The following is a 27668-nucleotide window of genomic DNA, read 5'->3' as shown; positions in this document are numbered from 1 at the left end:
CCCCCAAGCAAGGGTCTGTGAGGCCCCTTACGATAATGGCCATTGGTCGCCATAAGGCCTGTCCCCGCTCATGTCACTAGTGTGCAGCAAGCGGCACTAACATCTATCTTGATGCATGCTAGTGACTCTCCCAGCAATAAAAGCAGTGCTTTCATCTGCTACATCAGAAGAAGAATAACATTCATTGGCAGGTAGTTACCAGCATGCACCCTCACTCTCCCCCCCACCAAGAGTTTATGAATGTGGCACTGTCCCCACCCTGCTCACGTTAATACCTCCCTCTACTACTCATTCTGCTGCTGACCCTGGTCCCAGCACCAATCCATGAGGCACACCACTAGTCACAGGCCTCCAATCTGAGAAGCAAACATTCTCTCTAGCTTCTCCCATCCAGCCATTGTCAAATCCAGTTCATGCAAGGGAAAATTAGACAGTAAATGTCAGGGGCCTGATGAACATTGATGTACAGAGGGATGAAAAGAATGTAAGTCCTCATCTTCCAGAAAGTGACAACACAAGTAGATAGGATGGTCATGGAGATGTTTGGCATGCATGCCTTCAACAGTAAGTGCTGAATATAAAAGTTGGAGAGTCACGTTGCAACTGTATAAAATGTTGGTTGGGCCACATTTTGGACTTTTGCATGCAGTTCTGGTAGGTGCATGACATAAAAAAATGTGGAGGCTTTGGAGAGGGTGCAGAAGAGGTTCACCAATATGTTTCCTGGATTAGAGAATATTAGCTATGAGGAGAGATTGGTCAAGCTTGGATTGTTTTCTCTGGAGAGTTCGAGGCTGAGGGCTAAACTATAAAAAGTGTAGGTTAAAATTAGGATAGGATAGAGAGTCACAGACTTGATACCCTGGTTGAAATGTGAAATACTAGAGGGCATAGCTTTATGGTGAAGGAGGAAAGTTTAAAGGAGATTTATGAAGCAAGTTTTTACCTAGAGTAGTAGGTATCTGAACACACTCTCAGAGGAAGTGATAAAATGATGGTTCAGAGGGATTCAGATAGGCACGTGCATTCAGGGTTACAGCACAAAATAGATTTCTTCTGTTAATTGTCACGAATCATCGACTCTTACATGACCATTAATGGAAATAATAAACAGTGTATTCAGTGCACAGAGCACTGAATACACTGTTTATTTTAGCAACAGCCAAACACACCTTTAACTTTGATATTCCTGGTTTAAGTGAGGCTCCAAGCCTGAAACGTTGATTGACCACATCTCTCTGTGGATGCTGTGCTGATGCTCGGAGTCACTCCACCCACTCTTTGTTTACTCAAGATTACAGCCTTTGCAGTTTTTATTTTCATTTCTCCAGGGAACTGGGTGACTTGGTTCCTCTCATGAAGCAAGCATGTTGATCTATAATAGTTTTTAGGAGATTTTGTGCTTTTGCCTTAGCAAACAAGGGTAATGAGAGCTGGGGTTACAAGGCAAGTGTGTTTATTGCTCTATTCTTGGATAGAATGAATCCCACGTTATATCTAAGCTAAACAAGTTTGCTTCCTCACACCATGATCACAGACCCTGTGATTCCCCTATCTTCCTGGACATGGAAAGAGAAGTAAGTCATTGAACTGTACCCTGCACCATTCCTGAAGCAGAATGAATCACTTCATACAGTAATGTCTGCCACCTGCACTTCATTTCTTCTCAGTGAGAACTCTTGTCAGCCCGAATTGAGACGATTTGCTCCCCTTCTTGACTTCATGCTTGGACTTGGGCAAATCTGCGTCAAGGCAAATTCCTTGCCCTGAGCTAACAATCTTTCATCCATTTTGCTAGAAATAGTAGCACATATACTTAAAACTCTGCCATGGTTTGATGGCAAGAAGCCCTTTTAAGAACTAGAACCTTGACCTATTACGATTGAATTAATGCATAGCTGTGTAGAGTATTCAGTTACTAATCATTGTTGATTACCAGGATACAGGCAGTATTATGTGCTCAAAACTATATGTATATTTTTGGAGGAATCATAATGAAACATAACCAACCTGCACTGGTATCACCTTGTGCAAGTTAAAGTTTAGCATTCGTATCTAAAACCAAGCCAATATTCAGACAAAGGTTTGTTTGTTTGTTGCTGGCTTTGAAATAAATAATGGCCAAGCAATACATGTGGCAATTACCAACACGTGAGTGCACAGTCTGTTTAGTATCTCATTTGAAATATGGCACTGAGTGTCAATACACCTTCTGAATGTTTCACTGCCATGTCAGCTATAATCAGGAGGCAATGGAGAGCTTTTGAATTCATGACCTTTTGATTCAGAGATGCAATTAGTGAGGCAAATGCATGCAGGCAAATTTATCCAGTATCAAGAGTACCATTTCAAACTGAAAAAGGTCAGGTGTGTTTCAGATAAAATATTGACACTGAAGTGCACATCAGATATCAATAGTGGAGTACAATGGTTCTTGACTGGAAATGGCTACCATTGAATTGTAGGCAACAAATGATCAAAATATTATAAATGCCAATAAATTAAAGATAAAAATACTGTTACACTGAAAAAGTAAATATTTTCCAATGGTTTGAGCAAGAAACATTAATAGCTAGGAACACACATCAATAATTCAAGCTTGTAGGACACCATGAAATCAGTAAATTACCCCCAATGTGTACAAAAGCAATTTTTTGAAATATTTTGCAAATGAAGAATGACCTAGAATGATCTAGCAGTTCATCACATTGCCAATTTATTGATGATGTCATGGTAGTGGGTTGAATAAAGGAAGGGGATGAGACAGCATTCAGGATGGAGATTGAAAACTTGGCTGAATGGTGCACCAACAACAACCTTGCACTCAATGTTACCAAAAATAAGGAGCTGATTGTCATCTTCAGAAAAGGAAAGCCAGAGAAATATACAATGCAGTGATCATTGGGGGTACAGGGGTGTAGAGGGTGACCAAATTTAAGTTCTTGGGAGTCATCTTTTCAGATTACCTAATGCACCAATGGCATCACGCAGAAAGCATGTCAGCACCTCTACATCCTCAGGAGATTGCGAGGTTTGGTATGACACCAGAAACCCAGGCAAATTTCTAGAGAGCTGTGGTGGAAAATGTGCTGACCGGCTACATCACAGTCTGGTATGGAAACACCAATACTCCTAAGCGTAAAGCCCCCCAAAAGGTAGTAAACACAGCACAGGATATCACAGACAAAGCCCTCCCCGCTATTGAGTACATCTACAAGGAATACTTCCTTCGGAGAACAGCAGCAATAATCAAAGACCCTCACCACTCAGCACACGCTCTGTTCTTGCTGCTGCCATCAGGAAAGAGCTATAGATGCCACAAGATTCACACCATCAGGTTCAGGAACAGCTGATATCCCTCCACCATCAGACTCCTCAATGACTAACTCAATCAGAGACTCATTTAAGGACTCTTACTTATGCACTTTATTGATTTTCTTTTTGTTCTCTAGGTACTGTACAGTTTGCTTACATCCATTGTATGTTTACAGTTCTTTATTTGTTTACATGTTTTACACAGTATTCAGTTTATTTGTCTGCACTACCAATTAGTGGTAATTTTACCACTCTTGCAGGAAAAAGGAATCTCAGGGTTGTATGTGATGTCATGTATGTACTCTGACAATAAATCTGAAATCTAAGCAGTATTTCAATGAGGTTCACACTGAGAATTGCTTCAACTTGAAATGACAGTCATTAGGTAAATGAACTGCAATTAAATTTTCATTATCAATCACATCAGGTGCATGGTAAATTTTATAAACATATTTTTATGTAATGAGGAGAAACTCACAGCTGTATACCGCTGAAGAAAGACCCAAACAGGCCAATCATTCCAAGAAACTCCACCCGGCTCAAGTTCTTCACGATAAATTCCTCACAAACATTGGAAATTCCATATAATGTGGCTCCTGCCAAAACTAGCAAATCTCCAAGGAGCTTATTATCACCTGGTCAAAGGAGACAAAAGAAAATCAATTGCAGAGTTAGTTGTGGACATTGGTTAGAAACTTTTCTGAACAAAAGCAGCAATCACCTTCGTCACAGGTCTAAAACATTTCTTGGTCATTTTCATTGTTAGATATAGAATGCATTAATATTTGGTTTTTAAAAAAGTAAATTACTTTACCATTTGAAAGATTTAATCTGATTGAAAATTGTAAGAAAACATTTAATTCATGTGGGGATTGTCTTCTATACTGAGGTACCATGCAATCCTTTCCTCTCAAACCTGAAATCAAAACTAGCCAAAGCTGAAATCAAGAACTGGCACTTCACTACACTTCTGGAAATGAGCTTTCATTCATGTTTGGAGCAAGACAGAAATAACATCTACAGATATGTGATTCTGGTAGTATCTAAACTGTGAAACAGTGAGCATAGCATTGTTGAGTTAGTGCCATTTTATTACTCCCTCAATGTTATTTACTCTCACTATGTTGATTGGAGGAAGTTTATGGAGATGATACTGTAATGGTGGAGCGAAAATGCCCCCTTTTTTTGTGGATAGGATGTACTTGGTTAATTTGACAGACTTAAAATTGTGAGGATAGAGTCATAGAGTCATTCTGGGCACATGGCCCATGATGCAAAAGTCCAGAGGAAACCAGAAAGGAGAAGCTCCCCAAAAAAGATGTTGGGAATTTTTGAAAAGGGAATGAATAATTTTTATTTGGAAGTTCAGATAAACTATCCTCAGATGGGAAATAAATAGAGGTCTCCCAAATTCACAGGAATGGACTGCATCATCTGAAATAATGTCAGATGAAGATTGGTTAGTTTTCAAAAGGGAATGAAACACATTTGAAAGAAGAGTAATTTGAATGGTAATGATGACAGTTCTTTTAAAAAAAACTAAATCCTTTCCACTGGGTCAAGTGGTCTTTTTCTGTGCTACTAGGAATTCATTGGACAATTGTGGAACTCTCCCAGACTTGACATCATGCCATCCCTAAGCCAGATCTCTATACTCTCAGCCCTACATACATAATTTGTAACACTTTGGCATGAACATAAATCAAATGGACCCAGTTTACACCTTAAATTTAATACTACTGGCAGGGCTTGCAATAATACCAGCACTCCAAGGCAGTTCTCAAATTCAGAGCAGTATTTTGCATGAGTTAAAAATGAGCCGAAGTGTTAAAGAGCATAATTTGAGGCTATGCCTCTTAGTTCATGAAGCCAGCAAAAGAATCCTTAAGTACATACAAGTACATACACATGCATGTGCACAACATACAACATACACACACTGAGAGTAGGAATATAATGATACAACAAAAAATACCACTTTGTAAGAATTACATAGTCTTTTGAGTTCCACTGTAATTAATGCTTTTCATGAATTTATTGCATAGAATAATAACCAAGCACCACCAATGTTATGCAAATTCATGGGACCTGGATTTTTTGGATCCTAATAATAAATTTATACAGCTTAAGTGCATGAGGCTTGGCCAAAGAAAATATGTCAGAAGTGAAAATGAAATGATCCACTTCAAAATAGTTAAATTTCTTATCTTTATAAAGGAATCAATGTTTGTTTTCTTTGTAATTATGCGAGAAGAAGTTGCATTTTACATTGAGTTTTTAAATGCATGTTCCTGCTGGGGATATAATTTGATACAATTGCATAAATGAAATAAGAATGCGACCATTCACAATTTTTAACCATTCTGATTAATACAGGCTGTGATACTGAAACTTGTGGAGAGCTTGATTGTCCTTGTATCATGCACTGGGTGCAACATCATAAAGTTAGTCATGGTAAGGAGTAAGCATATATTATTCAAAATTGTGTGTATTTAGACAATAATGAAGAGAAATTATGACCAAATTCACTGATTAACCATACTGTATATTGTTTTGGCATAAAGCACAGCTATGATCTAGAAGGGTGCTAAAAAGTAATTATACAAAACAGTTTTGGATTCATTGTCAGTAAGAGAACAAAAGCTGGGTGCTTTTCAATATAATTAAACATATTAAACAACACAAGTTAAATTAGTATCAAACAGAGTTTCAAATTACAAAGACAGTGGTGGGTAGGATCTTTATTTAGGAGATTCTGTTACATTTTTAGAATAAATATTCTGCCTTAATCATCTGTTTAACAGTTTATTGTCAGCTAATTGTATCAATTTAAGTCTTATATAAAGCCAAGGGTATATTCCATTATGACTCATAAGTATAAATAATAACCATTATCTATTTAATATTGCAAAGTACCTGAAGCATGAAATAGAGGCATAGCAAATAATGATCAGGTATTTTCTAAAGTGCATGTTGGTTTTCATCATATTATTCAAAGTTTACTTGACAGCACCAGCTATTGAGAAATACAAATATTAAACTGACAATAAGTGGTATTCTGTAATTAACAAAACAGTGAGGCGAAGCTAATGGTTAAAGTGCAAATTTCTCAAATGTCTATGGGTTCATAAAACATAATACAGAGCTGATATATTGTATGATTTATATACAGATGGTTTTATCCATTTCTCATTAATCCATTTTATATTTTTAATTTCTATAAATTTTTTTAAAATATAAAAAGTATGATCTAACAAGGTTATTTGCAGGCATGTTTTAAAACCTTTGCAAGCTGGGACCCTTAAGCAAAAGATGTAGATTTTCCATCACTAAGAAGGGTGTGTCTACTTTTGTGACATGAACAATGACATGTATTCACAACTGTTTATAATGATAATTCAATGTACTATAAGTTGCTTCAAAATAATGAAAATATTTATGTGGGTATATAATTAAAAATAAATAAAATTGCAGGGCTCTGGAAAAAGAGCAGAGGTGAGGGATTAATTGCTTACCCCTTTCAAAGGGCTGCTCTTGACATGATGGCTTTTTTCTGCACCATTTGATTCAATGTTTTCCCATTGATCTACTAAATAGACCATTTCAATGTAGATCTAGTTAGCTTCAACCAGAAAATTCCTGAGGATACATATCACTTGTGCCTCTAAATAATAGGTGAATCAACTCTATTATCATTAATCCTATTAATACCAAAATGTTTGGAATGTCTTATTCTCAATTTTAAAACCATCTGAAAGCTTTGTATATATAAAAAAGGCATGCTTTCTCTATTGTACATAATATTATACAGTGGTTCATTATATTTTTTGTTGGAAATAATGAGTAACTCACCAGCTCCTTGATGTCTCCCAACAAGAACATCTGCCCCCACCATACATCCCATCCCCAGCAGACACACCCCGACTCCAATGAAGTGAAGAGCCTTGTATCTCACTAGCAGGAAAAACCAGGACAGCAACAGGACCACTGGAATAACAAAACAATCTAAGAGCTGCAACACAAAAAAAAAGGCAAAGTAAACCATTACTCCCATATTCCACGCAACAAATTATCAATGGCTTTGATGCAAGACAATGTCCAATCCAAATTTCACATAATTTAAAGAGATTATAGACTTCACAATCGCCTTCCCGAGTGTCTCAGATAATAATAATTGAAATCTCTGTTGTATTCATTCTAATTACTTCTATATCCTGCACTGCCATTTTGAAGCCTGCTGGATATCTCTGTTGTACTCATTCTAATTACTTCTCTATCCTGCACTGCCATCTTGAAGCCTGCTGGGTGTTCCAGGTGCTCCTGATACTAACCATACCAAAACCCATAAAATGGATCTGGCACTCAAGTTACAGCCGAGTTTGTACGTCCCAATCATGAAATGAAATTGCACTGTGATTCAAGAACTCAGAAAATTACAATCAGGTCAGAAATAAACATAGAAATTTAAAGCAAAACTCAGCAGACATCTGTTTTGAGATGTAAGAGAGATAAGGTTACAAGTCTTTTGGCTTTCACCAGAACAAAGGAAAGAAGGAGTAAAGCCTTGATCATTCCAATAATAAGTCTGAAGATGAATGAGAAGAGGGGATAAAAAGAAATATTGAAACTGCAAGATACAATAAACTACAATGCTGAAAATCAGACTTAAAGGAAGAACATACTGAATCTGTGGAAAGAGATGAGAACTAACAAACAGGAAAGTCTGGTTTCATGAATGCTGAATTCAATGTTAAGCAACTTTATTAGTCAGAGAATCAAGTGGTGTTTCCTAAAATCAATATTGTACTTTATTGGAAAAGTGTCAGAGATCAAAGACATACTGTACCAGAATAAAAGTGGAATGGAAAAATTTAACTGACAGGCAACTTGAACCTTGGAGTATTAACAGAGGTCTCCTGCAAAGTGATCTACCCTATTTACATTTGATTCCTCCTGTATAGAGGAGATCACATCATGGGCAGTAAATGCAATAGTACAAGTGAAACTCTGCTCCACATGCATGGCTCCCTGGGTAGTGGGAAGGGAAGTAGTAAAAAGGCCAAATGTTGCATCCCTTACAGTTGCAAGTTGACATAGGGAAGATATAGTTTAATGTAGCGGCTGGTGAGTTGGAATGTGTGGACAAGAAGAACCCTGTCCTTGTTCTGGGTGGGAAGAGGTAGGGCAAAAACAGTGCTCTGGGAAACAAAATAAAGGCTGTTGAAAACCCTATCAATTATGGAGAAGGGGAATCCACAGTTAAGCATTGTGCAAATCTTCTTTCTTGGCTGTGGCTATAATTGAATCTGCTTCTTCTGTCTTGTCAAGTGGTGATCATAACAAAATGATGTGCAGAATATTTGACCACAAATTCATCATCCCCTGATTTTTCTTCTACCCTTTGCTACATTGGTCTGTACTAACTGCGATCATCAAGCCTAAGGTGGACCAGAGAAAAGAGAAATTTTGGAGAAAGGTCCTGCATCTTGGATCATTTTTTTCTGAAATCCAGACATTCATGCTGAACAGAGCCAAGCTGAATTTGGCAACAAATGTCCTAGAATTTTGCTTTTACCAGTTGAAGGCATCCTGCTGCCTGAGACAGGAGGGAGCTTCCTACAATAAATGATAAGCCCTTTGCAATTACACTGATGCATTCTCCAGGTTCATAGACCAGTAAAATTATTTGAATTATTCTGACATCCTTACTGTATGATATAAAACAAGTAAAAATCACCTTAAATCACAATGGCTCTCTGAAATAATGCAATAAATAAAGAATATTTCAAGAATAATTACTTCTGGGATTTGTATGGATTGAGTGAAATTCACTGAGTTAATTCTTACAATAACAGTCCACAACACTTATCAGCTTTCAAATCATTTTAACCCTTTATAGATCTTGAAAGCCATGAATGTCCCTCAAATAAATAATATATGTATATGCTTAAATTGGCATTGATTTGTCCAGATGTCAAACTAAAACTCATCACAAACTATAAAAATCCAATAGGACTCATTTCAACAACATTAAGAAATCTCACAACTCTCCACCAGTAAATCTGGGAATGCATAAATATTTCATTCCACAGACTCCATAACCTGTAATTGAGAGATGAATAATTTTTTTTGATTGAGTAATGTGGTTGAAAGTTAATTTTAGTTTCAGATGAAATATCTGAGGAGCAATTTTGACTTTAGGAAGATAGAGTAAAAGGAATATCGATATTGTGCCATGCTTAATGTATCTCTCCTGGTTTTAATTTTTTATTGAAGGCAAAACTATTCCCTCATTACAAATTTTTGTTCAAAGAGAGGCCTGATTTGTTTTTCACCATGATGCTCAGCAAGATTTCACCCAATTATGAAAAGGTAAATGGACTTTAATGCTGGTGCATTAATTGTGTGACAACAATTGAAGATCCGAGCCAATTAGTCCACATCAAATAGATTTCTAAAATTTGTCATTATGAACAAAAGAGTAAAATTTATATCAAGCTTTTTCAAGAACCAGGCAGATTTGTGCAGAAAATTGTGTTTTTTTTCTGTTTTTATTCAAATCATGATGCAGTGTCACAAGTGCATTGATCCTTTAAAGTAGAGGAGACAGATAGACAGAGTGGTGAAGAAGGCAATAGGGTGCGCTTGCTGATGCATTGAGTTTAAGAGTTGGGATAACATGTTACAATTGTACAAATCATTGGTTTAGGCCACACTTGATATAGTTCTGAGTACATTTCTGGTCACCATTCTGGAGGAAGGTGATGTTTCAGCTGCAGAGGTTGCAGGAAAAAAAAATTACAAGAATGTTGTTTGGACTGGAGGGTTTGAGTGATGAAGAGAGGTTGGATAGGCTGGGTCTGTTTTCCCAGGAGCAAAAGAAGTTTATGGAAGTTTTTAAAATTATGAGTGGCATGGAAAGTGGAGTTAGTCGCAGCCTTCTTCCCAGGTAGGGGAGTATAAAATCAGAGGGCAGAGGTTTAAGATGTCATGGGGAAAGATTTAAAGGGAATTTGAGAGGCAAGTTTTTTTGACAAAGAGGGTGGTGGGTATATGGAATAAGCTAGCAGATGAAGTGGTAAAAGCTGATAAAGTTATACCATTAAAAAAAAATTTGGACAGGTACATGGATAGGAAAGTTTCAGAGAGATATGGGCCAAAGGAAAGCAAATGGGATTAGTGTTGATTGACATCCTGTGCAAGTTGGGCTGAGGGCCTGTTTCCATGTAACCCTGAATCAATCTGTAGAATTCTATGTTATCATAGCTGCCAAAACAATGAGACAAATATTATGAGAAGCTTTTTTTATATATATTGTTGGTAAATATGTCACTGAATGTAAACTTTACAAATCCTACAAAATTGAATAAATGTCTCAATTAATGAGTTGCCTTTAGTGTCAAGGAGATGCAATTAGTGTGCCTATTGGCAGGACATGGGCTCATGGTAAATTGAAAACTTTTATCATGATGTCTAATTTTGCTTTTCAATGGAAAAAAACAAGCTTTCTGATAAAGACCATCTAAAATAAGGGATATTGTCAAAAAGGGATTGGCAATACATTTTTAATCTATTTTATGCCACACCTAATAGGATGTAAACCATTGGGTGTGGTATTGAAAAAATGATATCTAATCAGAAATCTGAATGTAGTGTTAAATGACTGAACTCTAGAAAATAATAGACTACGACCCAGACACTTCAATCAATTATAGTTACTGCCTGAGCATTTAGATGATATTTGCTTAATGGTCATTTTCTAGTTACATAGACTGCCCATTTGATTGAACCTCTATTCTTATTCTATAACACAGCAACCCAACCTTCAAAAGGGGTTGAGACATTCATAGGAAGAAAAAAGCAAGTGGTTATTAATAATTCACATCCATTAATACTGACATTTGAAACTGAATGCAGCATGGAAATAAAGAACTTTATAGCTTAAGTATTCACTCCTTATAAACCATTGACATGACTTTTTCTCCATATTCAGATAATAATTAATTTAAAACAGTGTTAAACAAAGTATGCCAATCCAAAATATATATATAAATATATATACATGATCACATTGGAACTTTATGCCGTAATTGGTTTATTCACATTTTCTATCATTCCAGTGGTTAACATTTATTTCTGATATTCTTGCTCAGTGAATTATTAATAATTACATACTAGAGCATCACATGACCAGAACTGCACACATACCTATTTCAAGTGTGGCCTAAACCAATGATTTGTAACATGTTATCCCACAGAGTTAATGCAGTGATGCCCTTATTATGTGTGCCTGGCAGGTAAAAGCATGCATTTGGAAATTAGTTCTTATAACACTTAGAAATTAAATGTGAACTCATATCTTAGCTTAAAACTGCTGAAAATTAAGGAGTAAATTTGGGAAAAGTTGCAAGTTTCCCAAAGCATGGTGATCCCTTGATCCTGTGCCATTTCTGGGTGTTGGTTCAGTTCTTACCAATGACTTGGGTATAAAGCAGATCATGAGAATCCTGCCCACTGAATCCTGGCAGCTCAAAAAAATTACATAGTAAACCAGCACATCCTGTTTTGATTATCCCAGTTTTGATTGTACAACTGTACTTTGATCACTTTTTGAATGTCAAAATCTTCCTGAAAGTCTGTAACAACTTTGTTCTCCACTTTGGCATCCCGGCATCTACCTAGACCAGATATTTTGATTAGTCAATAAAAAGGGAACATACTTAATGCAGTACCAAAGAATGCACTGCACTCAGCCAGAAGCTGCTCCATTTACAGGGGGGGTTGTGTGTGTGTGTGTGTGTGTGTGTGTGTGTGTGTGTGTGTGTGTTTGGGGGAGGGGGTATCTGGAGTAACACTGCTTTGTCTGGTGGTATATGCACAGTCAGATGATTATAAATGTGAATTTAAACTACAAACAGACTTTCAGAGTCAGGATAATTAAATGTAAAAACAGTTCAAGTGAAATCCTTTCAGCTCCAGCAGCATGCGACTCATGTAAATGTCTGTGTGAAATATCTATGTTTTCCGTGACCATGTGGGTTTATTCTGGGTGCTTTTATTTCCTTCCAATGATGTACCATTTGGTGGGTGAATTGGCTTCTGTGAAATATCTCAAGAGTGTAAGTGAATTTTGGGGGGGGCGGGGGAAGTGGTAACTAATGGGATTATGGAGTAGCGTGGTGGAAGTGTGGTGGAACAAGCAGTGGAGTTCAAGATAATAACATATGCCATTGAATATGATCATGGCTGTCTGCCTCAATCAGTCTTCTGTGCTATATCCTATAGTCTTCAATTTCCTGTGGTACATCTGTTTTAAATTCCCTCAATGATCCAGCTTTCACTATAGGATAAAGAACTCCAGGGATTTACCACTTTTTGCAAGAGGTTGTTCAAATGCACCTGTCTGAAGTTGGGCACAAAACTCCATTAGTGATCTCACAAGTACTTTGTACAATTGCAACAATTCTTCCTTATCCCAAACTGCAATCCTCTTGTATTAAAGGTCATTGTGCAATTTCCCTCCCTCATCATTAGCCTCACCTATCTGCTATAGTCTGTGTTTAAGATCCATCTGACCAAAGTGCTTAAAGATGTCAGATTTATTGTCAAAGTACATACATGACATCACATACCTTTTTCCTTAACATCATGCTTTTCTACAATGCACTTAATGCTCTTTTTAAGTGAAAATTTTAAAGTGAAATTTGGTATCAGCATTGTAGCTTTGAAAAATAATTGTGTAAATAGTTTTTTGATTCCTAGCTTCCCTGGGCAACTATTTCCCCAAAATGGCTGCCATAATTCAAACATAACATTTGTGGCATCTCTTGATAAAAGAGGGCATGGTAGGCAACATATAAATCAGGTAGTTCTTAATGAGTGAGTAGGAAAAATATGCTACTTAATCAATAAGGCATTGAAGAACATGGCCATGTGAATAATATTTTATAGATGAATAGGAAGCATTACTGAGCAAATACTCATTATTTCTATAACTACAATGAAGCATTTACACGTTACCTCATACAAACAAAAGTCACAAATTATTGTCACATTTGATGCAACGAATCATGTCTTTCGGACCTCTGGTTATTCAGTAAGAGGAGAAATACATTTGAACAACACTATAAACAAAATCATGCATGAGTAATATTTAATACAATAGGATAGTAGCCATTTGCTCCAGTCGATCAGAAAGGGATTATAATTGAAATCCTTCAAAATAATCCTTTAAATACAGAAAAATCAGATTAATTTTCAGAGCCTCCTCAAAAGAGTGAAAATCAGTGAAATTAGCAGAGACTCCCAGTGGAGATCAATATGCTTGGAGTCCACAGTCAGTTTTGAGGGTTGCTGTCACATTTATTGAAAAGATATATATAAATTTGCTCTGAAAAACAACAAAAACAACAGTATGACAAATCAGGTCCCACAATAACTCATTAATGTGTCCTGCAAAATTCAATTTAATGAAAAGTACTTAATCCTGATTTTCAAGGTTTCCTTCAAGGCCTGACATGTGCCCAGCCCGTGAGAAAGAGTAGCTGAATCTAGTGCAGCAGTTCCCCAGAAGAAGCAATACATACATGAGTACTATGTCCAGGTGTACTGTTGACACATACGCTCATGTGCACTCATGCAGAAGCATCCGTTAATATTCATATGACTTACTTCATCTTTTGATAACAGAAACTTGCCTGAGCATGAGCCAGGCTGTGAACTCTGGAGTAAGCATCCAGTCTTGGGCTAACCCTAACCAGAACCCCATCCATAGCCCTAACCCAAATCCAACACCTAACCCTAAGGTATGAATATAAGATCACCCACTATGCAGACAATAAACTTATCCCAGGACATATCAAAATGCACATCTGATCCCACAAAGAGCTAGAAACAGGGACAGAGTAATGAAAGCAGGGGCCAACCAAAAGTATCAGTTTATAGTGACCAGAACCTCTGAGAGAGGAAACACAAGAGGGATGATTATCCGGTTTCCCACATATTAACAAACTAACCTGAACCCTAGCCCTAATCCTAGCTTTGACACGAGGACTGCCAGATTGTGAGGGCAATCACAAAGTTTTATTCCCACACTCCTTTATACATTGTGTGTGTAAGTCTTCTTAAAATGTGTGTGTGTGTGTGTGTGTGTGTGTGTGTGTGTGTGTGTGTTATTCCCAAGCTCTTCTATTAATTGATGTGTTTTAATAAAAGTAATATTTGGTAGCAAACCCTTGTGTCCAGACTCGTCTCTCACAGCCCTGACACTTTCTCAACACAACAGTGACCAGTGCGGGGACCGACAGCATTACTGTTGGCGTTACCACCCTAATTTCAATCTGGCATATAAAACAGGAGGAGTATTTTTGAGCCTCTTTTTGGGGGAAAGAAAAAAAATAGATCTAACATGCCGTCATATACTGTTATGTTATAAGTGACATTAGACGCAGATGCCGATGCTGTTGAGTTACACGTCCTGCCCATTTTGTTCGCAGATGCCAGTATACTGTCTAAAATCATGGACAGAAATGGAGATTTGCAGTTTTGGTCGTTCTTGTGTGAATGACGAATGCTGGGATATTGGAGACTCTTCCTAATGCTGTAGTAAAATTTCTGCGAAGTCTGTGTAAAAATCATATCTGTAACTGTTGTAATGACACCTGCTCAGGTTGTTGTGACAATCATTCCTCAAATCTTGGCTCCCCTACGAATTTCCTGGCCCAACCCTGTCCAGGGGATTCCCATTAATTGTCAGATGCTGCTCCTTTACTTGAGATCAAACTAACATTGCTAAATCCACTAGGTCCTGATTCTCCACAGTGCTCTTTCACAAATTGTGCTCCAATCTTCCCCCCACCCCCCCCCCCCCACCCCACCACCTCCAATCCCCACACATTTATCTCCAGTCTCTGAACCCCATTCATTGTACCCAGACCTGGACTTAGTTAATTGGCACAAAGATGAGCGTGCAAAGGAGTAAGCTCTCAACCTTTAATGGCTATTCAGGCTGCTGAATAGGGCTAGAAATGAAATATTAATTGAACAATACTCCATTTAGGAGCCTTTATAAATACCTTCCAACTTATAAGCATTGTTACCAGACATGTTGCTTTTTTTTTTGAATTGCAAACACATGCAGTAATAGGAAAGAAAAGATAATTGGTTCAACTTAGGCTCCCTTATAGGCATTCCAACGGAAACTACCAAGTATCTGCAGTTGGTAATTCATTGGTAGATACAAGGAGAAAGTCTGAGACCAAATCAGATACCAGCCTATCCAACTGTCTGCAGTGTTGCTGAACTCAGCATTGCTCATTGACCATCTAAGAAAAGGAGACAAGTGGAATTCACATCTAGCCCCTTAGCCTCACAACCAGTTGATGTATGAATAGCGATTCATACATTTAAAATGAATCATCAATCCTGAGAGGGAAGTTAAACGTTAATTGGTACTTGGCTTATTTCACCTTAACTTGTGTATTTTAATTGCTTTTAGTATTTCAATGCATTTTAATATTTTTAAAAATTATATTAATGGTTTTCATTTTTAAATCTGAATAGTTTTGAATGCCTTTGTCAAAATTTTGTCAGAAGTTTTATAAGTACAGCTCAGGATACACATCTGAATACTCTTGCTCAAAGGCAGAGTTGTTGAGTCAGCTCACCCTGCCCTCTCCCTCTCACCTCACTACCACCTCCCAACATCTAGAGATAATAGCTGTGGGCAGGGACCATGGGAGTGAATCCGGGCAATAGGCCAGGGACAGGTCAGTCCAATTTGATAAATATTGTTATGGGACCAGAGGACCCCAAAACCCAGCAGCAATAGAAATTCACCAAGACAAATGGTTACATATACAAAAGTTCCTTTGAATTTTCTTTAAACATAAAAACAGGATCAAACTTTAACTTATTACTATTAACTTAACCCCCTTCTAATTCTAAGCACATTTGTATGTAATGTGTACAAGTTCAGAAAAGTTATTTGATTCACAGTCCAATCTCACTTCTCACTCCTCCAAGTTCACCGGTATCAGGCAATTCTTATACCATGCACAGTTTATGAATTTTCACCAAGCTCTGGTGCTTAAAGGTAATTGGTTACTGCTCAGGAAGGTTCTTGTTGGTTTCAGAGAAAGATTTGTTGCTCGTTGAACACATAAAAATTGATTCCCTCGGATCAGTCACCTCAGTGTCTTGCTGAAGAAGCGTGCCCCATCAGAATTTTCCAAATGTTAACCTAATCTTCTGCAGGTCACCACAGAGTTCCTCTTGTTTCCCTTATTTCAGGTGAAACACACTAGCCACCCATTTCCTCTTGCATGGACCACAAGGGTTTTCAACAGGCTGAACTCAGAACTCATGACCCATCTTCAAAATGGGGTTTCAAACAAGTTTCCAGCTTGTCATGCTGCATTGGACCCAAACCTTTGAGCCCATTCATCTGTTGCTTTTAAAATAATAATCCCTTACTCTACAGCAAGTCCAATTAACACCTACTTGTGAAAACTCTTGAGCTCAGGTTCTTATATTTGCACCTCCTTATGAAAACCTTTAGCAAAGTAGTTTTCATTGTCCCTACAGAGGTCCTGGGCCTGGAGTGTCTGGTTTGAGCAAAGCTCTTGGATTTTAAATAAGATCTGTTTTGTGAAGTGTTTGTATTTGTTTGTGACCTACACTACCCCCACAATCTATCTCCTTCAAAAATATACATCACAATGATAATGATCATGTTTGCATGACCACTAGCAAGGTCTTGATTATCGTTCCTGTTTGATTAGACTTGGTTGCCAGCAGGGGGCTGACACACAGTATGTTATCTGTAATGGAGGCTTGCAGCCTCATAGAATGCCTCATGTGTTGTTCATATCAACTATTGGATTGTATTTAGTGGCAGTCGGACCTGACGAGAAAAGTGATAAATTGAAAGTGTCCATTTTCTTACATGTCATGGGTGATGAAGCCCTGGAGGTGTATAATAACTTCACATTTGCTGCTGAAGGAGACAAAATGAATTTGGGAAAAAAAATGGAACAGTTTGAGACTTACTGCATACCTAAATGTAACCTGATCTTTGAGAGGCACAGGTTTTTCACATGTATACAGAAAACAGAAGAAAGTATTGATCAATATGTGACTGAATTGAGAAACAGAAGCAAAACATGTGAATTTGGTGGACTGATCGACTCACTGATAAAAGACAGACTTGTGTGTAGTTTTCCAGATAATAGACTAAGTGAAAGACTGCTAAAAGAGCAAAATCTAGATCTGGAAAAAGCCATAGCACTCTGTAGGGCTACAAAAACTGTAAAAACACAGGCAAAAGAGCTGTTCAGTGAAACTAGCTGCAATGTGGATGCAATGAGCAAGAACAGACATAAACCATTTAATAAAAAGGGCACCAAAATGAAAACAGAGGCGTGGTCAATGAACAAAAATGAAAGGGAGAACCAAAAGCCATGTCATCTATGTGGAACACAACATCTACAAACAAATGTGTCCAGTGTATGGTATAAAATGCAACATAAACAACCATTATGCCCATTGGTGTAGGAACCAAGGGCAACAAAGCAAGATCCATGCAGTAGATGAAAGGGAGATAGAAGAATTCTATGTAGATGTTGTGACTGAAAATAAGAAAGAAAACAGAGACTGAATGTTGAGATTAAAAGTGAATGACATTTACATTTCAGTTAAATTGGATATGGGAGCACAAATTAATGTAATATCAGAGAATGATTTTAAGAAGATTAGACCAAGACCAAAGATGGATGGAACAAAAGTGAAGGTGACAGGATATTCAGGTACCAATATACCAGTGCATGTCAAAGTGAAACACAAGGACAAAGAGCACATGCTAGCATTTATCGTGGTACCTAAGGATGTACAGGCCATACTAGGTTTAACAGCCTGTGAGAAAATTAACTTGGCAAAAAGAGTCCTCATTGTGGAAAGTGAAGGAGAGATAGTCTATGATGAACTCAGGAAAGAGTACAATGACCTATTGACCTCAGGGTCTAGGCTGCCTTACAGGAGAACACACGATCAGAGTGGATAAACGTGTGCCACCGATAATACATCCATGCAGAAAAGTTCCATTTGGGCTTCAAAAGCAACTAAAGGCAGAGTTGGACAGGATGGAAAGCCTGAAAGTGATTCAGAAGATAGATGAGCCAACGGAGTGGGTGAGTTCACGCGTTGTTGTGGACAAAGAGAATGGAAAGCTTAGAATTTGCCTGGATCCAAGAGATCAAAACAGAGCAATAAAGAGAGAACACTTTAAGCTTCTGACGTGTGAAGAAATCATGTCACAGTTTGCAAATGCAAAATTTTTCTACAAGTTAGATGCAGCATCAGGATATTGGCAGTTAAAATTGGATGAAGCAAGTTCAAGACTGTGCATGTTCAATAGTCTATTTGGCAGATACAGATTCCTAAGATTACAATGATATAACAAATGAAGTGTCAAGCTGTTCAATATGCCAGAAATATCAAGCAAGTAATCTTGCAGAACCACTAAAGCCACACCCAACACCATGCAGACCTTAACAGAAGGTAGGCGCTGAGCTATTCAAATGTCAAGGGAAGGACTATCTTGTAATCACAGACTATTACTCCCTGTATCCAGAGGTGAGTAAACTGAACACCACCACTGCAGATGCTGTAATAACAGGTATGAAAGCAAGGTCTTCACAGACAATGGACCCCAGTTTTGCAAATAAAAGCTCCGACAGTTTGCCAAAGAGTGGGACTTTGTACACACCATGTTAAGTCCTCATTTTCCACAGTCCAATGGTCTAGTGGAAAAATCAGTACAGACAGTGAAAAGAATGATGAACAAGGCAAAAGACAGTGGAACAGACTTCTACCAGTGCATGCTAGTATACTGCACAATGCCGCTTGAGGGTGTTATGTCACCAGCACAACTCCTGATGGGACGTAGGCTAAGATCAAACCTATCCATTCAGGAGAACCTTCTAAAAAACAAAAGAGGGGGAGAAAGTGAGGAAGTTCAAAGAACAACAAAAAGAAAAGCAAAAGTTTTTCTTTGACAGAAGAACAAAAAACCTACTGGAAATCTACACTGGTGATCAAGTAAGGCTCAAAAACAAGACAAACTTATGGACTTAGAAGGGAATTGCCCTTAGTGAAGTCCAACCAAGATCATACACCATTCAGACAGATGAAGGTGCTGTTCTGCAAAGAAATTGTTGAGATCTTCAAATGGGAACAGTCACAGTAGATGGAAAGATGGATAGTGTTGAACAACCTGAATACACATCTGAGAAGAAATTGTCTGAGGCAAGAAATCAGATTCAAGGACAATCAATCAGGAGATTGTCAAGACACAGGAATCCTCCAAGGAGACTCACTGAGCAAATTTAAAGACTCCTGTTATAGAATGAAGTTGTGCTATCTTATTCACTCTTCAAGTTTTAGTGTATTTAAATGTGAACACACAAAACAAGTTTTAAAAATGTTAACAATGTTGATAATAATGAAAATGTAAGTTCCTGATATTAAAGTTAAAATTGCAGAGCTATACAAAGAAAACATGTTAATTAAAAGTAAGCTACTTTTGTTTTAAGAAAGGGAGATGTAATGGCAGTGATAATGTTTTCATGGCCACTAGCAAGGCTTTGATTATAGTTCTTGTTTGATTAGACTTTGCTGCCAGCAGGGGGCTAACACACAGTATGTTATCAGTAATGGAGGTTTGTAGCCTCTTGGCATGTGTCATCTGCTGTTCATATCAAATTTAAAGTAAATAACTTTTTCCTTCATCCAAGTGTTGCCTAAGAACTCACACATACGAATACAAGATGAAACATACATAATATAAAATATATCCATCACAATATGCACATAAAATTTAGTCTATTCAGGTTCCAGAGACTAAGTGAAAGAAATAATGTGATTTGTCACATGATGCATGAAAAGAAGTATATGTGATTTTTGCTGAGGTGCAGAATGGCAGAGAGAAGTTATAATGATGTCTAAATTTAGATATGAACAAGACATTTTGGCCTCCTGTTTGTCTGCCAAGGTTAAGAGAGGCAAATTAAAGAGAATGTGGGTATTCATTAGGAATGGGGTAGAAAATAAATGAAAAAATTACTTGTTGCTTGTTGTTATAGTCCAAGATTAAGTTATTGGAAGGATATTGTCAATAGTTCTAATCATGCACTGGAAACACTTTTGACAAAGGAAGGATTGGAAATCTTTTGGGGGCATTATATCAAGTGGAGTAAGTTTTGTCCTCTGTCCAAGATGGACACAAGGGAGCAAGGATGTAGTCTGCAATCCCAAAATCAGAAAACAGGGACTATTGGGCAGAATGAAGAGAAGGGGTAATCTTAATGATTTTTCTCCTAGCATGAATAACAATCCTCCATTTTGTGGCATGTTCGAAACAATTTGACATTCAGACTCATAAAACTGAAATACTGCGAAGCTCAAATATTTAATAAATTCACAAGCATGGAGAGTACAACATTAGCAGGTTGAAGTATTTACCATTTGTGTGTGGCTTAAGTGCTTTCAAGAACTGGATAAAATGGAAAAAACAAACTATTGATGTCATGTCATGAGGCCATTTACAAACCAATAAGCAAGTCACCAGCAGTGACCACAGAGGCATTCAACCACCAAAAACATCCAGCATTTGTGGTTTCATTTTCAGATTTCAAGTACTTGCAATATTTTTGGCTGAGTTTTGATCCATCATTTTATCCAGAACTAAGGCAAAGTTTCACAAGAAATGGAATCAGTACAACATTCAATAATTCATATATGATCTTCTGTTTTGTAGTAAGGAGAATGTAAGTGATAAACAAGAAGAAAGAGGTGTGTTGTGGTGAGGATGTGCGCCGCCACAGAGTCAACATTCTCAGTCCAGACAAAAGCAGATGGAAATGGAAATAAAAAATAAAAACAAAACAAAAATACTGAAAATTCTCAGTTGATTGGAGTTAATGGTTCAAAAGATTCACCTTCATCGGGATGACAGCTACAGATCAATCAAGCAGCACAAGATCCATTTAATTTGCTTGAATCAAGTGCAAGATGCTTTATTTGTTGAAAAATCTCAATAATTTCAGCTAATCAATCTTTTTCGAGAAAATATGCTACCCTGTTACTGAAAGATCTGCAGATTTCAACTTAAACATTTTGTCTACGAGTATAACTGAACTGCTCGCTACTTTCAATAACTATAGTAGCCTGCATATGAGGCCAATTGTATAGACAATAATGGATTTTATTTTAATCCTGTGAGGCTCGTGGAACTCAAAATTCAAATGCAGTGATTTTGCTCTAGAGGGGAAGATTTCACCAAGAGCTCAAATTTATGCTATTTATCTCCTGAAATAAATCCAATTAGCTCTAGCAGACAATTCTGGGAAGGCAAATAGACAGCAAGTGCTGAATCTGCATTACATGGTAAAACTGCACTTTAGCATTTACTTGGTTATCTACAGATGACATTCTTCACACAGAGTGGATGGTCTGAGGGTGCACTCAATGTTCCAGCTCTACCATTCACAGGAGCTTTGAAATGAACAAATTAATTACAAGGGAAACAAGGGAACAATAGAGTGAAGTAAAACTTGAAGGTCTGCAGACACTGTGGTTAGAAGTTAAAAACATAGAAGCGGAGAAACTCAGCAGCTCCAACAGTGTTCTTTATATAGCAAAGATAAAAATACATTACCGACATTTAGGGTTTGAACTCTTCATTGAGGTATGGACAAAAGTTAACAGGTGTCCGAATAAAAGGGTAAGGAGGAGAGGCATGGCCGCAAGGGCTGGAGATGGTAGGTGAAGGGAGGGAAGGCACAGCAGCAAGCAAGAGGAGGAGGAATGGCAAGGTGAGTAGAGAGGGAAAGGGGTAGCCATGAGTACCCGCATGGGTCCCAGCTATGCCTGCCTGTTTGTGGGCTTTGTGGAGCAATCTATTCTGCAAGCATACACCGACAATGTCTCTCAACTCTTCCTCTGTTATTTTGATGACTAGTGAAGAGCTCGTCAACTTCATTCACTTCGTGGCCAACTGACACCTTGATCTCAAATTCACCTGGTCCATCTCTGATAACACACTCCCCTTCCTGGATCTCTCTGTCCCCATCTCAGGAGATAAACTGTCCAGCGACATGTACTACAAACTCTCCAACTCCCAGAACTACCTGGACTACACTCCTTCACACCCTGTCGCCTGCAAGGATTCCTCAATAGTCAAAAGAACAATACTCCCTTTGAACTCTTGTAGATTGACTTAACTGGGTGGCTACTCACTCAGCTTCTCGTTCACAGCATTCACTTCATTCCTTACTTTTTCCATCTTTTCTTTTAATGAGACTCGCACCACTTTCTTTATTGATTGATACTGATGCAAGATACTCATTAGGAATTTGGCCTTGAGTCTCCTGTCATGCATATTGGTTGGTCTAACCTTTCCTTACTTCCTGTTTGTTATATAGAGGAGAATTGGTGGCTTCTTTCATGTGAGCTACTCTTACATTACAATCCAGATCTTGGGCCACTCACTTAAACTGCCTATATCAATTTGGATTCTCATCAGTCCAATTCACAACTTATTATCCATCTATCCTTTAGCAAGCATACCTTAAGCACTTTCATCCTTGTCATTCAGGGAGCACCTGGGATGAAGTTGATTGAGAAGGACACTAGTGATGGCTTTCCACGTAATAAACAGCTGGGAGGCCTATTTGAAGTTACCATAGTCACACGTCCCCTTTCCAGAAAAGGGTCATAATTACAGGATCCCCAAGATTCCTCAGCACATCCTCATCTTATCCTCAAATATGCCTTTATCAATTTCCAATGGAAGCCCCCATCACTGTCTTTTATAACTTTAGCAGGGAGACCTTTTGCTCCTGACCATCCTTGTTTGCATTTGACCTTTCAGATATTTTTGTTGGTCCAGCTGATGGTCAGGTTAGACCACATTAAAGGCTAAAGACCCTGTACTGTGTTGTCATGTTATATCTAATCTATATAAAATATAGTTTGCTGCACTATGGGATTGAAGGTACTCCTGTCATAGACAAATTCATGGTTGAGGATGTCTTCGAAGTTTTCCTTCTGACAGATAATGACTATCTCACTCTCCAAGTTCAGCAAGAGTGGTAGATAGCTGTGGCAGAATTATCCATGCATATCATGCTTTGAGTATGCACAGAGATATTAGTCTAATACTGAGAAAGCCTGTGGCTTATGTGAGAAACATTACAAACCAGTTTCTTGTTCATTAAATGTTGTCTTATTGTGAATTGCTACAGTGGAACATTGAAGAGGAAGGTGAAATGCAAGAAACTGAAAGGTGAAGATATAATAAATAAATAATAAATAATAAAATAATAGTAGATTTTTGATGTGGCTACAGACAGGAAAGAAAGCTTAATACAAACCCAGGGGATTTGAAACAGTTGAACATTTGTTTCCAAAAAGCATCTGTTTGGATGACAGCAAACCCTCGTCTAGGTTTTATCAACAGTAACAAGATCAGGCATGCTCAAACTACTATTCCAAAAATGAGCCTCAATACCCATGTAACCCACTATGAGAAATGAAAACCCTTTTGCAAAGTTGAAGACCTGATTTAAAGTTTAAGAAATTAAAATTGGTTGCAGACATAGGTGAGAGCTGAATAAGCAATGTGTATTATTGACACATCCAATTCTCCCAATGTCCTTTTCTTCTAAACAGATCACATAAGATGATTCTCATCTAGAAACCTATTGTGAGCCATTATGAATGTTGTGATTATAAAAAAACTACTATTCTGACCCATGCGGCATCAATAAAAGGAAAGAAAATCTATAGAAATGGTTTTGATTATTATGCCAGCAAAATTGAATCATTAAAATTTCAAAAACCACAATTCTATAAGTTTTGGATTATATAATGGAGTTCCCACCTACTTCAGCATATGTAATCATCCTTCATTCTTGTGTCATTGTGCTCCACCAACAGATGCACAGTGGGTTCTAAGAACCTGAAAATCAGCCCAATAAATCTGGAAGCTTTGTGAAAATGGATCTGTTAACATCCCTGCATGTTAGATTCGATAAACTATGGAGTAGGACACTGTTTTCATAGAATTTGTAGCTGACAAAAATAAAATCTGTTTGGTCCTTTAAAGGGCAAGTCATCAGTCCTGTACAGGCATGGAACTCAGAATTCAATCCCGTTGCATTTCCACACAAACAAATCTATCACAATGAGGAATCTCTGCTTTATCAGCTAAATTTTGAATCCAGGTCAAGATTTTAACTGAAGTATTATTGATTACAAACCTATATGCACCTACCTGCACGCTAGTCAGAGTTGTATACTGGTAAGCCTTTATTACAAGATAATTGGCTTCTATATCTATCACTCCCAAGATCATGTATTTCCACCATCTTCTTTTTAGGATTGCCAACAGATTTTCCTCCCCTGTGCAAAGGAAAAGGAAATCAGGTTACAAAATCAACAAGTCAATGTGAAGAAATGCTGTAATTGAGTCTGAAACAATTCTGTTAAAAAGTAAGAAAGCAATAAATATATAAAAAGGGGTATTTATCTTCTTGGCTTACGAACAAAAAGAATAGCAGCACAGAATTAATTAGGTGTGAATACAGCCAGCTGTTTGCCCTTCTCTATTTTGGCTATCACATCTTGCATTCAGTTTGAGTCAAAAATATTACAGTACTAAATTGAGAAGATATATGCATGATGTGTGCATGTATAAATAATAGCACAAAATGAAAATGTTCAGTATGTGAACATACATAGCCCTCAGCAGGAGCACCAATGCCTGATTTTTGATGTCTGAAGTTGTAAAGCATTCATATGATCATAATCATAGGATAAAATAAATCTGCAAGATTTGAAAATAAATACATTCAGTAAGGATATTCCAAGCACAACTTGTTTTTTTTTCAATAATTCAATTAGATCTGAAAATGTATTTTATCATATATAGCTGCACAATCCAGACTGGGAATGAAGGTACATCATCTCATACTGCTAGGGTGCCACGTTCTACTATTTTCACATCCAATAGGCCATTTACATCACATGTTATTATTTTCTTTTTTATCCTAATCTTCATAGAAGCAGGTTTTACCACACAGAGGATGCCAAAGGTAGTGATAGAGACAAGTACAATTACTACATGTAAAAGACATTTTGACAGGTACATGGATTGAATAGATTCAAAGAGAGATGGGCCAATTGCAGTCTATGAGATTAGCATAGATTGGCATTTTGGTCATCAGGATGAGTTGGGCCAAAGGTCTTGTTTCTGTGCTATATCATTCTGTAAATTTATGAGTCTATGAAATAAAAACTGAAAATTCTACAATTAGACAGCACCTTCAGCAAGAAAAAAAATGGTTCAGGTGAATAGAAGTTCCAGTGAAAGGTCACCAATATGAAACATCAACTTTGCTTTTCTCTCTCTGCAGATGCTGCCTGACCTGATGAATATTCTGCCTGAACTTTTCGTTTTCAACTATACCTTCACTCTATTAAATATCAAGCACTTTTCTCTCCAGCAATAATTTCCAATGACCGACTACTTCATTTTCATAATGGCATCTCTTTGATCTTTCTATCTCTCACTCTTACAGTTCAGCAAGGCATATTTTCTATCAACAACAACATGCGATCCACTGGATGAACTCTGTTCTGATGCAAAACATTGACAATTGTTTTTCTTTCACTAATGCTGCTCAGCCTGCTGAGTCCATCAGTGGATTGAGTGTTTCTCCAAGTTCCAGCATCTGCAGTCCCTCATGCCCCATTTTGTTTCAAGCCCAGTTCTACATGAGGCTATATTATTACTCTACATACCTCTTTATACCCAACACACTGGAGTTCCTCCCTAAACGTCTATAACTCTGTACTCACACTCTTCTTTTGAGACATTTGTTAAAGCCTGCCTCTTTAAATCAAGCGTACAATCATCTTTTGTCATATTTGTTTATGTTACTCAGATTTGTTAGTTAATTTTTTTTCTGTGCTGGTACTCTTAGCTGTTCACAAAGTAGAGCATGTTTTGATGTCTCTTATAAAAAAGGTTCATTCAGATTCACAATAATTTTTTTTAAAGTCACATTATTTCATAGGATGCTTACAGCGGCTCCTTGAGGGCTGTTCTTGATAAATGCTTGGAAATTGTTATGGGAATTGATTCCCCCTCCCCCCAAAAAAATTTCAATGTACACCACAATTAGTACAAATTAAAATTATTGGGAGTTACTATCTTGGAGGATCTTTCCTGGATCTAACACACTAATGGAATTATGAAGTAAGCATGTCAGCACCTCTACTTCCTCAGGAGTTTGTGGAGGTTTGGTATGACACCAGAAACCCTGGCAAATTTTTACAGAGGTGTGGTGGAAATTGTGCAGACTGGCTGCATTGTGGTCTGGTATGGGAACACCAATACACCTGAGCATAAGGCCTCCCAAAAGGTAATGAACACAGGCCATGACATCACAGCCAAAACCCTCCCCACAATTGAGAACAGCTACAGGGAACATTGCCATCGGAGAGCAGCAGCAATCATCAAAGACCCACACCACTCTGTTCTCGCTGCTGCCATCAGGAAAGAGGTATGGGTGCCAAAAGATTCACACGATTATGTTCAAAAACAGCTGCTATCCCTCCGCCATCAGACTCCTCAACAACAAACTGAATCATAGACTCATTTAAGGACTATTACTTGTGCACTTTATTGATTTTATTTTTGTTCTCTCTGTATTGCACAGTTTGTTTACACGTTATCTGTTTTACACTGTGTACAGATTACTTTTTTGCACCACCAATTAATGGTAATTCTGCTGTGCCTGCGGGAAAAAGGAATCTCAGAGTTGTATGGATGTACTCAAGGATGTCATGTATGTACTCTGACAATAAATCTGAAATCTGAGCATTAGTGTATACTCATATCCAATTGTCCGCAAGAGTGATTGAAAAAGCATGCATTTTCCCATAAAACTAATCTAGTACTTTAGACATGTAGAGTGATGGACAAGCTAGAGTAATTTCCTTTTTTTTTTAAGAATTTTCCTAATGAATTGATATGCTTGCCCAGGACTTTCATGAATCAAGGCTTAACCTTTTTTTCTCCTCACCTCATTAAAATCTGCTTATGTATACATCCAGTAGTTGCAAGAAAGTTAAGCAAGCTTTATTATGTTGCAGTTGCTTTGCATAAAAGATGCCCGTTTGCACCGAAACTTGGCAAAATTTCATTTTGCCATCATTAACTGTTCAGAGGTGCTTGCAATTATTTTAGAGTAAAGTATGTCATCTGAACATAACCGAAGTTATCAGAGGGT

At 37.6% G+C, this 27668-nt stretch overlaps 1 protein-coding gene across 2 annotated transcripts in view; it reads right to left on the bottom strand.

Annotated features, from left to right (window-relative positions):
* Window positions 1-27668, bottom strand: part of slc35f1 (solute carrier family 35 member F1) — a 312694-nt gene that overhangs the window by 68866 nt on the left and 216160 nt on the right. For both annotated transcript variants that reach the window (XM_069888288.1, XM_069888289.1), the window contains exons 3-5: window positions 24647-24774; window positions 7168-7327; window positions 3794-3950 (exon numbers count right to left, since the gene is read on the bottom strand). In XM_069888288.1, coding sequence (XP_069744389.1) covers window positions 3794-3950; window positions 7168-7327; window positions 24647-24774 — 445 coding nt within the window. The remainder of the gene's footprint in view (window positions 1-3793; window positions 3951-7167; window positions 7328-24646; window positions 24775-27668) is intronic.

Source organism: Narcine bancroftii, chromosome 6 (genome assembly GCF_036971445.1).
Source record: "Narcine bancroftii isolate sNarBan1 chromosome 6, sNarBan1.hap1, whole genome shotgun sequence".
NCBI classification, from domain to species: Eukaryota; Metazoa; Chordata; class Chondrichthyes; order Torpediniformes; family Narcinidae; genus Narcine; species Narcine bancroftii.
Note: the sequence above shows the minus strand (reverse complement) of the source record. Positions and strands in the feature narration are given on the sequence as shown.